Genomic DNA, 12,291 nt, shown 5'->3' on the forward strand with positions numbered 1-12,291 from the left:
AGCGGCCATGGCTCATGGGCCCAGCCGCTCCGCGGCATGTAGGATCTTCCCGAACCGGGGCACGAACCCGCGTCCCCTGCATCGGCAGGCGGACTCTCAACCACTGCGCCACCAGGGAAGCCCCACTCAGTTATTTTAAAATCATGTAGTCTTTCTTATGTCAAAGGTCCTGTCACTTCTCTCTGTATAAGTGTATTTAGTTTTTTCTCTCTACGGCACGTCCTGCCACCATCTTGAGTAAATATCCTGGAACCTGCCGTCAGCAAGCGTTACTCCATAATCAAGGCCTTCAGCTTCCTCTGTGACAAATCAGCCTCTTCTCCTTCTCACTTTAGACCTAGATGCCTTGCTCCTCTGTCACTTCATGAAGGTCTTCACTTCTGTGTTTTTCCAGACATGTCTTCTCTTAGCTGCCTCTTGTTCTTAGCTGGTCTGGACCCCATGGTCCATATCTCAAAAATCCTCACTACCTCGGGCCTCCCTGGTGGCACAGTGGTTGAGAGGCCGCCTGCCGATGCAGGGGACACCGGTTCGTGCCCTGGTCCGGGAAGATACCACATGCCGCGGAGCGGCTGGGCCCGTGAGCCGTGGCCGCTGAGCCTGCGCGTCCGGAGCCTGTGCTCCGCAACAGGAGAGGCCACAACAGTGAGAGGCCCGCGTACCGCAAAAAAAAAAAAAAAAAAATCCTCACTACCTTGCCTTCCAACCATACTTGATTTGGGGAAAAATCTTAAGGGTCATTTAGTTGAGCCGATTAACTCCCCTCCCCGTTTGTGTCCGTCTGCGCTCGAGCGGTCCCCGCGCTGGACTGCTCATGTTCCTGGTTGGCGGTTCCAGCCTCTGAGCCCGTGAGCTGCTGACTCTGATTCTCGTCTCTGCTCAGCAGCTCCCACTTCGCCTTCACGTTAGCCTCTTACATCACCTGATTCCTTCACTGTTGACAGACGGTCTTGTCTCTCCCTTCACTAAATAATAGAAGCATCAGATCCTAATTTTTTGTGTCCTCCCCCACAATCTGTCACTCATCTCAGAAAAAGCTCCCCTGCATCTGTGTTCATCTGTTTCTCGTTCCTTCCTGCTTTAGTAGAGGCGACTCTATCTTGTCCAAGAATAATCACTTTCTCTGGGTTTTACCTTCTAGGTGTTAGGTCAGTGCCTCTTCTATACGCTGTTAATCTTTGGCCTCTCCCTTTCTGCTGGCTCTTCTGTTGAGCATGGAAACATGTTTACGTCTCTCTCGAGGAGAAAGCTGATTCCCTTGACTCACGTTCTGCTTTTTAATACCTCTGCAACTTTTTTCCTCAGTTTTGAAAGACTGTGTCTGTCTTATACCTTTCCTTGTGCTCCAGGCACCCTCTAATTCATTAACATCTTAAATCCATCACTACTACACCTAAGTAATTTCTTTTGTTGCTGTCAAGAAGAATCTCCTAATTGAGTATATCTCAGTCCTTACCTGTCTCAGTCCTTACCTTAGCAAAAAGTAGTTCCTGTAGTAATCAGTAGTTATAGAATGGGTTTAGCCATCATTTTGTGGGTGACAGTATTTAACTTAATATCTTTGCCAAAAAATTAAACTTTAGTCTACATTTTGTAGTCGTTTGGGGATAAATGTATAACACTCAAAATATTTCATTTTTTAACAGAACAAAACTCCTTTAGTCAACGAGAGCCTGAAAAAGTTTTTAAATACGAAAGATGGTAAGATGTTTGTTGTTTATTTTGTCTGTCTCTGAATTTTCAAATCTTGACTCCATTTGGGAGAAATGAGGAATTTCAGATTAGTTTTTGAAGTATCTGATTCTTCTAGGTGCTCATTTTAAATTGTATATTATTGTACAACTGAGTTGCCATTAAATATCAGTGGTCATGGGAAATTGTTGGTTACAGCCAATTTTATTGTAAAAAGCTGATTTTCCTGTGAAAAGCAAAACACTCATCCATTTATGAAATGTCACATTGTGTTACTGATAGTTCCAGACCAATGGTCCTAATGCAGAAATGGCGGAACTGAGATGTTCATCACTTCATTGTATTATTCAAGAGAAGAAATTTGCACTTTGAAACATTGAGAAACTTCTTTTCTCCCTTTACTGTAGTTATCTTACTTCCGTGTCAGTGAGGAGGCCTCGGGCTCCTAAAGACCCTCTCCCACCTTCTCTTTTGCTCTTTGCAGGCCGGCTGGTGGCTAGTCTCGTTGCCGAATTTCTTCAGTTTTTCAATCTTGATTTTACCTTGGCTGTTTTTCAACCTGAAACTAGCACAGTAAGAATGATGCTTTTTACGTCTGTCTCTGAAACTGCCTTTGATACAGATGGGTTCATTACAAGCTGAAAGTTAACAAAATTTGACAACTTACTTAGTTTAATCTTGCATAAAGATTATATTTTATAGTTGATTATCTTTTTCTCAAAAGCCATCTGAGCTGTCAGATAGCTGGCATCAGTGTCCCTGCTTCACATAATTTGACAGAAGTGTTGTTATAGAGTTAACTTGTTCTGCTCTAAGCCTATACCTGGTAATGGAGACTTTGAATGCAGAGACTTGGTAAAAGAAATATATAATTCTTAAAAATGGATGTTTCATTCCTTAGAAAAATGGCCTCTTTGAGTTTAGAGATGTCTTTAAGTTCTGAAAATATTTTTCTTTAATCTCTGAAAATAACTTTTCTATATTTTGGTGCATTTATACTTCTTTATATCTTATTTCTTTCCCAGTTTCAAGGTCTCGAAGGTCGAGAGAATTTAGCCCGAGATTTAGGAATTATTGAAGCAGAAGGTACGGTGGGTGGACCCTTATTATTAGAAGTGATCAGACGCTGTCAACAGAAAGAAAAAGGGCCAACCAGTGGGGAAGTAAGTACAGTCCTGCCCTTTGTTACCTGTTTCTGTTTTCCAGTCATTGCCTGTCTAGTGCGGCCACGCAGATTAGTGCATACGTAATGAGTCGGATTTAAATAAAAAGAGGTTATGCCTTCAAAACAAAAGAAGACATACTCAGAGATTGTATAAATGCACATTTTGATGATAATTGGAGATGCGGTAGCTCTGAGGCTGCTGCCGCACCTGTCCTGGGGAGTGATGCTCAGATCAGGGAGTTCAGGGGCTGGGCTGTGTGGAGCCAGTCCCAGCTCCTCCACTAACTAGCCTCCGGCCTTGGTCCTCCTTTGTGGATAGGATGGTAGCCTTCGTTGCAGGCGTCGTGGGGCTTACAAGCGTGAGTTAGTCCACGCGTGAGTTAGTGCATGTGAAATGCTGAGAACACTCAATTGTTGGTTGTTACTTTTACTACTATTTTTAAACGTAGAAGGGCTGAATTATAGACTAGTTAACAATTTTTTGAACTTAAAGGCTTTTTTAAACTAGGCTTAAAACTCTAAGCTGTTGATTTTGCAGTTTCTAAACATTTTCATACTTCGTTTTTTTGATTAGCCATTGTCTTTCTTATCCTTTCTTTTTAGAAATCGTGCTAATGAGATTAATGGTCTGATTTCCTTTACAAACATTAGTGTTACATAAAGATACTGTTTCATGGATGTAGACAACATCGTGACTGTTCCAGATACCTGGTTGAATGTGTGCTTTTAGGTCAGGTTGGTCTGTAGGAATGTGGAAGGTAATGGGCTTTGGACTTGTGATGCTGGAGAAGAACACTAGGTGTGGATTAGCCCACTGAACTCAGTGAAGCTTGTACCAGAAGTGCATTTTAGCCCCCCCTTAAAAACCAGGTTGCTATGCCCACATCTTTTCAGTCTTTTCTATTCATGATTGCTGAATTAATTCAGCTCTTCCTCTATTTCTTCCCTCTTTAAACGTTACAGTGACTATGTAATGGCAACTGAATAGTCTCCAGGTTCCTCAACTTGAAGATCCTGCGTGATGTGGCACGAACCTGGCTTTCTAGCCTTACGCCTTTTTTTGAAATGTGCAACCTTGTGCGTAGGCCAGGTGGAGCTTACCTGTGAAATGGCTTTTGCTTTCTTGCCTTCCCCCTTTTCTCATCTATTCTGCACCTGAAATGGTACATCCTCTCCCATACCTAGCTGTGCAATGTTACCACCCACGGTCTCTCTTTTTTTTTTTTTTTAGTATATTTATTTTATTTTTTGGCTGTGTTGGGTCTTCTTTGCTGCGTGCAGGCTTTCTCTACTTGCAGCGAGTGGGGGATATTCTTTGTTGCGGTTCGCGGGCTGCTCATTGTGGAGGCTTCTTTTGTTGTGGAGCACGGGCTCTAGGCACACGGGCTTCAGTAGTTGTGGCTTGCGGGCTCAGTAGTTGTGGCTTGCGGGCTCTAGAGCGCAGGCTCAGTAGTTGTGGCTCACGGGCTTAGTTGCTCCACAGCATGTGGGATCTTCCTGGACTGGGGCTCGAACCCGTGTCCCCTGCATTGGCAGGTAGATTCTTAACCACTGCACCACCAGGGAAGCCCCACCATCCATGTTCTCTTGACTCTGACTTCGGGGACGTTTTCTCTTGTTTTTACTCACTCCCTCTTGGCAGCCCCTGTAATTTAGTGCCTCATCCCGCATAGTTGTAATAGTTACCTGTTTTTTTTAAAAAATTTAATTTTATTATTATTTCTTTTAGACAGCAGGTTCATATTAGTTATCCATTTTATACATATTAGTGTGTACATGTCAATCCTAATCTCCCAGTTCATCCCACCCCCCCCACTCAGTTACCTGTTTTTATGGGAGTCGCTTATATCTATGAATAACGCAGCACCAGGAGCCGCTTTTGGAATGTACTCCTGTTTTTATGAGAGTTGCTAGTTGATTTTTTTTGAGACAGTGAAGTAAGGAAGCAAGTCAAGGGAAGGTAGAAAGAGTAGATCTTTGAGAATCACAGGACAGTGTTAGTGTGGCGAGCTGGGAAAGCAAAGTGAGAAGGTTAAATAACTCTGGAAAGGAAGCTTGGGGGCATGTTTAAATGTGGCCTGAGTATAGCCTGTTCAAGGTGTTTGGGTGAAATACTCAGCAGGTAATTAGAATCACAAATCTGTTTGCTTTGTGTTTTGGTAAAATTTGAAGAAAATCTAATGAGGATATTTATATTAATAGGAAGAAATAAAAGTGCCAATATTGTATAGTGGTTTTAAATGCTGATATTCTGTTGAGGTATAATTGGTATGTTCATGCTTTATTTTTAAATGTTTTAATTTTAAACTGTGAAATATTTCAGGGTGCACTAGAGCTATCTGATGTACATTCTCCACCAAAGTCACCAGAAGGAAAAGCAAGTGCACACACTCCTCCCAGTAAGGTGAGTGGGCTAAGGCTCCACGGGGCTCTGCTTTCTGTCTCTACTCTTGTTACAAGTTTTGTTGTTGTTAAAGTGCTTTCTTGTCTTTGATGAAGTATATATTTTAATGTTTATTTATTTATTTATTTATTTAGAGAGTCTTCTAAAACTTTAATAAGCTCCTTTGGGACCATTATTGCAAGACAATAGGTTTTTAAAAATGCCACGTAAATATGCTCTTAAATTTTTTGTCGACAATTTATATGTTGAGCCACGTGAGATTTTGATCTCAGTATATACTTTCCATTTTTAAAATACTGAATTTATTAAAAAAATTTTTTGAATTTTTGAAAACTCTTTTGCTTTGATATTGTTTTGAATATTGTATCGTAGAAAGAAATATGCTGTTAAATAACAGAATTGTAGGATGTTTGGATTCATTTGGTGCTTTGAGCGTTTTGTCCTTCAATTAACAAGGAAATTTACTTTTCATTTATAAATTGCTGTAATTTGAGAATACCAGGCTCCAACATATAGAATTGTTATGTTGAATACTGTAGACAGGGGCCCAGATTTGGAATTGTAAATGACCATGATTTTTTTATACTAATGAGATATTTTAAGGATTTATAAAAAGTCTATGCACTCTGGTTATATTTGTATGAGCTGTTAAAGTTAAGGCCTTCTGATTTCAGGGGTTTGGATTAACGGAGAAAACAATTGTGTGGAACCTTTGAATTTAAAATCAAGGCTCTCTGTAATAGTAGGAATGGATAGAAAGGTGGTGGTCTGGAAAGGCATCTTCCTGTGCCTGGCTGAGCACAGCACGGTGGATGAACCAGCCCATCTTACCCCAGGGCGGGCTTGGGTCTGATTGTGTTGTGTGACTTCCTCTGACTTCTGTTTGGAGAGGTGCCGTGGAGTACATCCCCAAGGTGGCTCCTGGTGCTGTGTTATTCGTAGATACAAGTTGTGTCTTTTTAAATTAGGTGAACGTCTGGAGGGCAGCAATTGTGCTGCTAGGTTCCTTGCTTTTCCAGATGCCTGGGCGTAGACACCAGTGAATGGTTCCTGTTGCTGTTTATTGCTGGTTCTTTGATTTTGTTGCTCCTTTTTATTTTTTAGATTTAGAAATCAGAGGAATGCTGTGCCTTGGGAACGAGGCTCTCACGCTGCTGGTAGCTGTTCTTTTTCCCGAGGCCTAGTTAGCCTTTCCTAATAGGGTCGGTTGGTCTTGGAAGCATTTTCCCGTGATGCTCATTGGAGGCTGGAACCTGCTGTACAGGGAGAACGAGGTCGTGAGTGAATCTAAAATTCACTTCAAATTAAGTGCCAGATATAAGAGCCTTAGTAAAAAGAAAGGTTTGCTTTCTGTGAAAATATCTGGCTTTAGAGGGATTAAAATTAACCATATTCCAAAACACGTATTAACACCTATAGTATTGAGTTATTTGGAAGTCCTCTTTTTCGCATATTATTTTCTAAAGCATATTGGCAGTACTAATTTTCCACATATTGTGTGTCTTCAAGATAAAATGTTAATGCCTGTTTTACATATCCGTATGCTCTCTACATAAAAAGAGTTTTAAGCTCTATCATGAGAATTATCAAGAGAATCTTAAGTTTTAAGTCAGGAAATGTTGCTCTAAATACAGAGAGGTGATGGTAATTTTTAAGGTGTCTCCAGGTGGTCCCTGCTTCTGCCACCTTCCGATGGTTTTCAGCCTTGCCGGGGCTGTCAGTCGCATCATCGGCCCGCGGGCGCAGTGAGCACTTCCGGACACTGTGGCCCGTCTCTAGTGGGGCTGGATGGGGTCTGTTTTAAGACAAGGCATTCTTTTGGCAGTTAGACCGCAGATCCCCTGTCGTCCTACAGAGTCTGGATTTGGGATTCCAGCCCTTGCCCCACCCTTTTCTTGCCCGCTTTCTTCTCTCTCTGAGGTCTTTGAGTGGTTTGGGGGCTCTACGAAGGGCCTACAGGGCGCCTCATCGGTCTGGAGAGCACTAAGAGTTCCGGGAAGTTGGGGCCAAGCACGGGGTCCAGCCAGGCCCTTAGAAGCGCGCTTTGTGTCCTCCCGGGGAAGGAGAGGTGAGGCCGGGGCGGGCCCAGAGGAAGCTGCTGAGGCGTGCAGCTGGCTTTCTTAGCGCGCTGCTGGACGGAGCGCGACAGGACTGCGTCCCCACCCACAGGAGCTGAGCAGGGGCTCTGGTCCCTACGTTGAACCCCGGGACTGTTGGAGGGAGAAATTAAACGTGAGCTGAACCAGTTTAGGAAGAGTGTGAAGAAAAGAGTAAAACAGTGGATTTCAAAATGAAGCATATTAGTTAGATTTTCCATTTTTAAGAAATTTTCTAATAGGAATCTGTATTGGTTTGGTATGAATTAGTTTATTTTTAAAGATTTATACTTTGTGGTAAAATGTCATTTTATTCTCATGCTCAGATACCAAGGTATAAAGGACAAGGTAAGAAGAAGCCAAGCAGGCGGAAGTCTGGTGCCAAGGTAACGCGGGGCGGCCGAGGAGGAGAGCGGCCTGGGCTGGGCCGACCGCCGGCCTCACGCGGGCCTCCTCGGGCGCTGAGTTCCCACTGGCCTAGGGTTACGTTTTCCTTCGAAATGTCACTTTCTTTTATCTGTGATCAGAACATGCCAAAGTCATGGTGACGTAAAAGAAAAAGTAGTCTGACTTTCAGTTTTTATCCAGGTGAAAATCATAGTGCTGTATTTTAAAACTCTGCTCTCGGTTTTGCTTTGAGAATTCCTTGTTTTTTTGGCAACAAAAACAAGTTGAAGATACTTACTTTCCTCTTGAATGGATGGTCACCTATGTATGCTTAACGTTATGATTTTTATCTGAGGTAACTAGAACATCAGACTACTTTTTGGATAAGTTCCAGTCGATGAGTAAAGGCCAGCCCTGGTTTCCTTCAAGACACTTCTGTTTGTGTTGAGCAGCTCGTCAGCCCCTGCACGTGTTAGCCTTTCTGAGCGCTGCCCCACAGCAGACTCACGGGGGCGCCGCTGTGTCACCGCCTTGGCTGCTTTTTCTCCTTCCCAAAAGATCTGAGAATCCGACTAAGCTAGTAGATGAGCTGCTTATAAAATTTAAGTATTGGAGTTCTCAGAAGCATTAATTATCTGTATAGTTCTTACACTTATTTCGAATAAGATCAAGTTATTTAACGTTCAACTGTGTGAGAATATCACTAGTCCTTGTTGAGCCTGTAGGTTTATGTGTAGATTTTTTCACTAAGTTGAGGGCTTCCAAAATTAAAGGCTTTTGAACAATTGTATTTGCTGTGTTAGCTGGCTTTAGTTCTAGTGGTTTCAATGGTAAGTTCCTGTTACTATATTTGTTCACACTATTCTTTATGCACTACTACATGCGAAGATGTTTTTAAATGTATTCGAGTATGTTTGAACATTTACATAGTGAAAGTCTTTGTTAAGTGCTGGGGGCAAGACAGATTTAACATGGGTCCTCACTTAAGCAGTTTATGGTCAAACTGGAGACGTGAGACAGACCTTAAGAAAAATAATTAAGCATATAAACTAGCATGCTTTTTTATAGATGTTTTAAGTCAGTTTCTTGTACTATTTTAAAGTATATTTCGTAATATTAAATTTTAAAAATCTTGTTGGTGTCATGAGTTTTAAAGAAGTTAAAACGTTTGAAAGAAGTTGATACGTAGAACCAAAGCCACTAGGAGACACATTTCGCTTTGTGTGCTGGACGCAGGGGCGAGGGCGCAGACATCGTCCCCCCTCGGCGCCTCCCTCTCACGTGCTCTGCGGGTGACTGAAGAGGCTGCACAGGCCTTATTCTGGAGCTGCAGGCTGCACGTCGGGCCCCTTTTATTTCACGATTATATTCCTGAGCCCAAAACACTTCCTCAGCAACTTGGAAACCTTTTCCATTCTATTTCCCTGTTCTTGTTTCCAAATTGCGTCTATAAGAAGTCCGTGTTGTACCCAGCGTTGCCTGTTTCCAGCCCAGCAGAGGAGCCGTTAGCTCTCCCTCCCTCTGCCTTCACCTTTTGCCCTGTGCATGCAGCAGGGTCCCAGTACCCTTAGTATCCTAACTTTCTTAACATCTTAATAATCCAAATCCTGAGCTGCATCTGGTCATGGGGGTTGTCCACAGCCAGGCTCCAGGGGGAGCCGTTCACAGGGTAGGTAGTGGCACCTTCGGGTGGGCAGAGCTGGGAGTGGTAGCCCAGGGCGCCCAGTAGGAAGTGTCTGTGTCTTACTGTTTCTTTTGCCTGCGGGGAGGCACAAGTATTAACTGCTCATTCAGAGACTTCTGGCTGTTTTCAGAGAAGCTATATTCATATCAGAAATAAACTTTAAAAAATCAGTTACATGTTTAACTGGTTTGTACTTAGTATTGTAAGCCCGTTAATATGCAAAGCAAAATCTAAGGGTTTTGAACTAATTTAATTTGAGTAAAAATAAAAGTTACGTTTCTTTTTGTTATTGTTGTAGGACAATAAAGGATGCTAGAAGAGTTAGAATACAAGATGCATAAATATTAGATGGGAGGGCATTTCTTTAACGAGTTAAACATTTTAAATGTGCATTAACACTTCCAGGGTATCATCCGTAATAATCTATTTTGGTGCGAACCGTTTTGTTGTACCAAGCATGGTGCTATAGTTGTCTGAAAAAAATAAATGCATTTTATTTATTACAACAGACTTTTGGTAGGCTCCACTAAGGTTTTTACCATTCAGTTGAAAAAACTAAATAAGGTATTTGATGTTTTCGTTTGTTTTTAACATGAAGCTGTTTTAATCATCACATTAAATGTAGCATGGAAGGTTATCCTTTCTTTTCATAATCGATTTTTAGGTGTTTTAAAACTGATTTGTGTTGAGGTGTTTTTTTGCTTCAAGTTCTTAATAAATGACATTTCTAAATTTGTTCCTTGTTTTCAAAATTCTGGGATAAGCCCAGCTTTATGTTGATTTAGGGCATTGATGGGGATCACGTGTTGTGTACGTTTGGGAGCGTGTGTTTCCGCATCTTTTGCGGCTGCCTTCGGGTTTTCGAGCTGTAGAAATGATCCCCGAAAGTATAGTCTCACCTTAGGGTTTTCTAGATGAACAAAACAGTATTACTCGGTACACACACGCGCGCGCACACACACACCCCCACACCCACCACCCCCTCAATGAAGGGATGCACGTGGGTGAACAAGATGCCAGCACTTGGCCCATAACCCATAATTGTGCCTGGCCTTCTGCTTCAGATCCCAGACTTCTTGTCCGCTGAACCTGCGAGCTGGCTGCACAGGGTAAGAGAGCAGAGCCGCTGGACAGAGGGTAATCTTCAGGCCGATTTCACAGCCAGACATTGGTTCTCATGTGCATCTGTGGGAATTACAGATTGTTTATACGGGATGTACAGAAAAACTGAGTTTTTGGAAAGAGGGGCTTGTATGTCTGTTTTGTGGTTTTCAAATTCCACAGTGTTTACTTTCTAGATAAGTAAATTAAACCTTTAAATATATGTGTGTTTTACACACATATACAATGGTAGTAAAACTACTTTTCTAAAGAATTCATTAGTAAGTCATGGGTCACAAACTGTCTTTGGCGGAGTCGGGGAGGGGAGCTGCAGGCTGAAGTGTGGGCGGGGAAGAGAATTAGAATTGCACAAGTATTTTTGAATACTTTTGCAAAACGGGGATGTTTCTTTGGCTTTGCTGTTCCTCTGTTATGAACAGTACAGATTAAGCCTTTAGTTTAGAAAAACAAAATTATTTCTTCCAGGTTTTTAAGACATTCTACTGATAATTCAGTTTTTGGCTACTGGAAAATTGGTAGTTATTTCTCTGTGAAACTTCTTTATGATGCTGATTTGCTGTTAATCTAGAAATGATTGAAATCTTGAATGTGTAAGTATACTAGTAGAAAATTAAACATGCACTAGAACTTCCTTACAGTTTGGCTGTAATTTACCATAAAGCTTATTAACCCTGGGGTCCATCCAAGGGCTTAAGTGACTGCTGTAGTGCTGTGCAGTAGGCCTCCTGATCTGGAAAGACAAGACTTTGTTATGTTTTATTATAATTACCTCTTAGTTCCTCGGGCAGCTGTAACAAAGCACCACAAAGTTGGTAGCTCGAAACAGCGGAAGTTTACTGTCTCACGGCTCTGGAGGCTGGAAGTCTGAGATCAAGGTGTCTGCGGGATTGCCTCCTTCTGAGGCTGGGACTCTGTTGCCGGCCTCCCTCCCGGCTTCTCGCAGCTCGCAGCAGTCCTCGGTGCTCCTTGGCTTGTAGACACATCGCTCCAGTCTCTGCCATCATGTTGACCGGGCTTTCTCCCTGTGTGTGCCTGTCCTCTCTTGTTGGGACACCAGGTGTATTGAGTTAGGGGCCTGCCCGCCTCCACTGTGCCCTCCCCTTAACTGGTTACATCTGTAGTGACCCTACTTGTAAATGACTGCACATTCTGAAGTACTGGGTGTTAGGACTTCAACTTACCTTTTGGGGGGATGCAGTTTAACCCATAATAACCTCCAAGGCTTCTGAGGTTGTCCAGGGAATGAATTCTAAGGCATTGTCATAGGAATTTTTTTTTTTTGCTTGCATTTCTTTATTTTAAACAATTCTTAATCTTAGCTGTTTAGATTTATCCTGAGTCTTAATTTGTCCACATCTAGGTGATAGAGACTTAAGTAACTGAAGTTTGTGTATGAGACTTGTCTTAAGCCATGATAAAAGTTTTTTAAACAGATCCCAGTCTATTTCAATTTCAGTTATAAGAAATAGACCATATTTTCACTAGACCAGTTCTTCCTCCTGTGTTCTCAATATCAGTTGATAGTCTCCAAAATTGAAACAGGGAGCCATTCTGAAATCTCACTCCGCTCGCAGTTCCCATATTAAATCCATTACCACGTCCTGCTAACTTAACTTGTATGGACTTGTCTGAACTGTCCCGTCTAATTAACCCTTATTCTAGCTGTCAGTTTCCTCATAGGCAAAATGGAATGATACTGTGTCATTCCTGTCAGCATTATTATGCCAGCTTTACAGGTAAA

General features: G+C 42.2%; 1 protein-coding gene across 5 annotated transcripts in view; it reads left to right on the plus strand.

The window, feature by feature from the left end:
- CEP43 (centrosomal protein 43) overlaps positions 1–12,291 on the plus strand; it is a 64,540-nt gene that overhangs the window by 1,488 nt on the left and 50,761 nt on the right. For 4 of the 5 annotated variants that reach the window (XR_013830909.1, XR_013830910.1, XR_013830911.1 and 1 more), the window contains exons 3-7: positions 1,647–1,701; positions 2,177–2,265; positions 2,718–2,855; positions 5,181–5,261; positions 7,684–7,743. Coding sequence is in view for 2 of the 5 variants with exons in the window: in XM_079939973.1 (XP_079796099.1) it covers positions 1,647–1,701; positions 2,177–2,265; positions 2,718–2,855; positions 5,181–5,261; positions 7,684–7,743 (423 nt within the window). In the remaining 3 variants the exon portion in view is untranslated. The remainder of the gene's footprint in view (positions 1–1,646; positions 1,702–2,176; positions 2,266–2,717; positions 2,856–5,180; positions 5,262–7,683; positions 7,744–12,291) is intronic. The other variant, XM_079939974.1, reaches the window with a different exon arrangement.

The sequence above is a fragment of the Stenella coeruleoalba genome (assembly GCF_951394435.1).
Source record: "Stenella coeruleoalba genome assembly, chromosome: 12".
In the NCBI taxonomy this organism is placed as follows: Eukaryota; Metazoa; Chordata; class Mammalia; order Artiodactyla; family Delphinidae; genus Stenella; species Stenella coeruleoalba.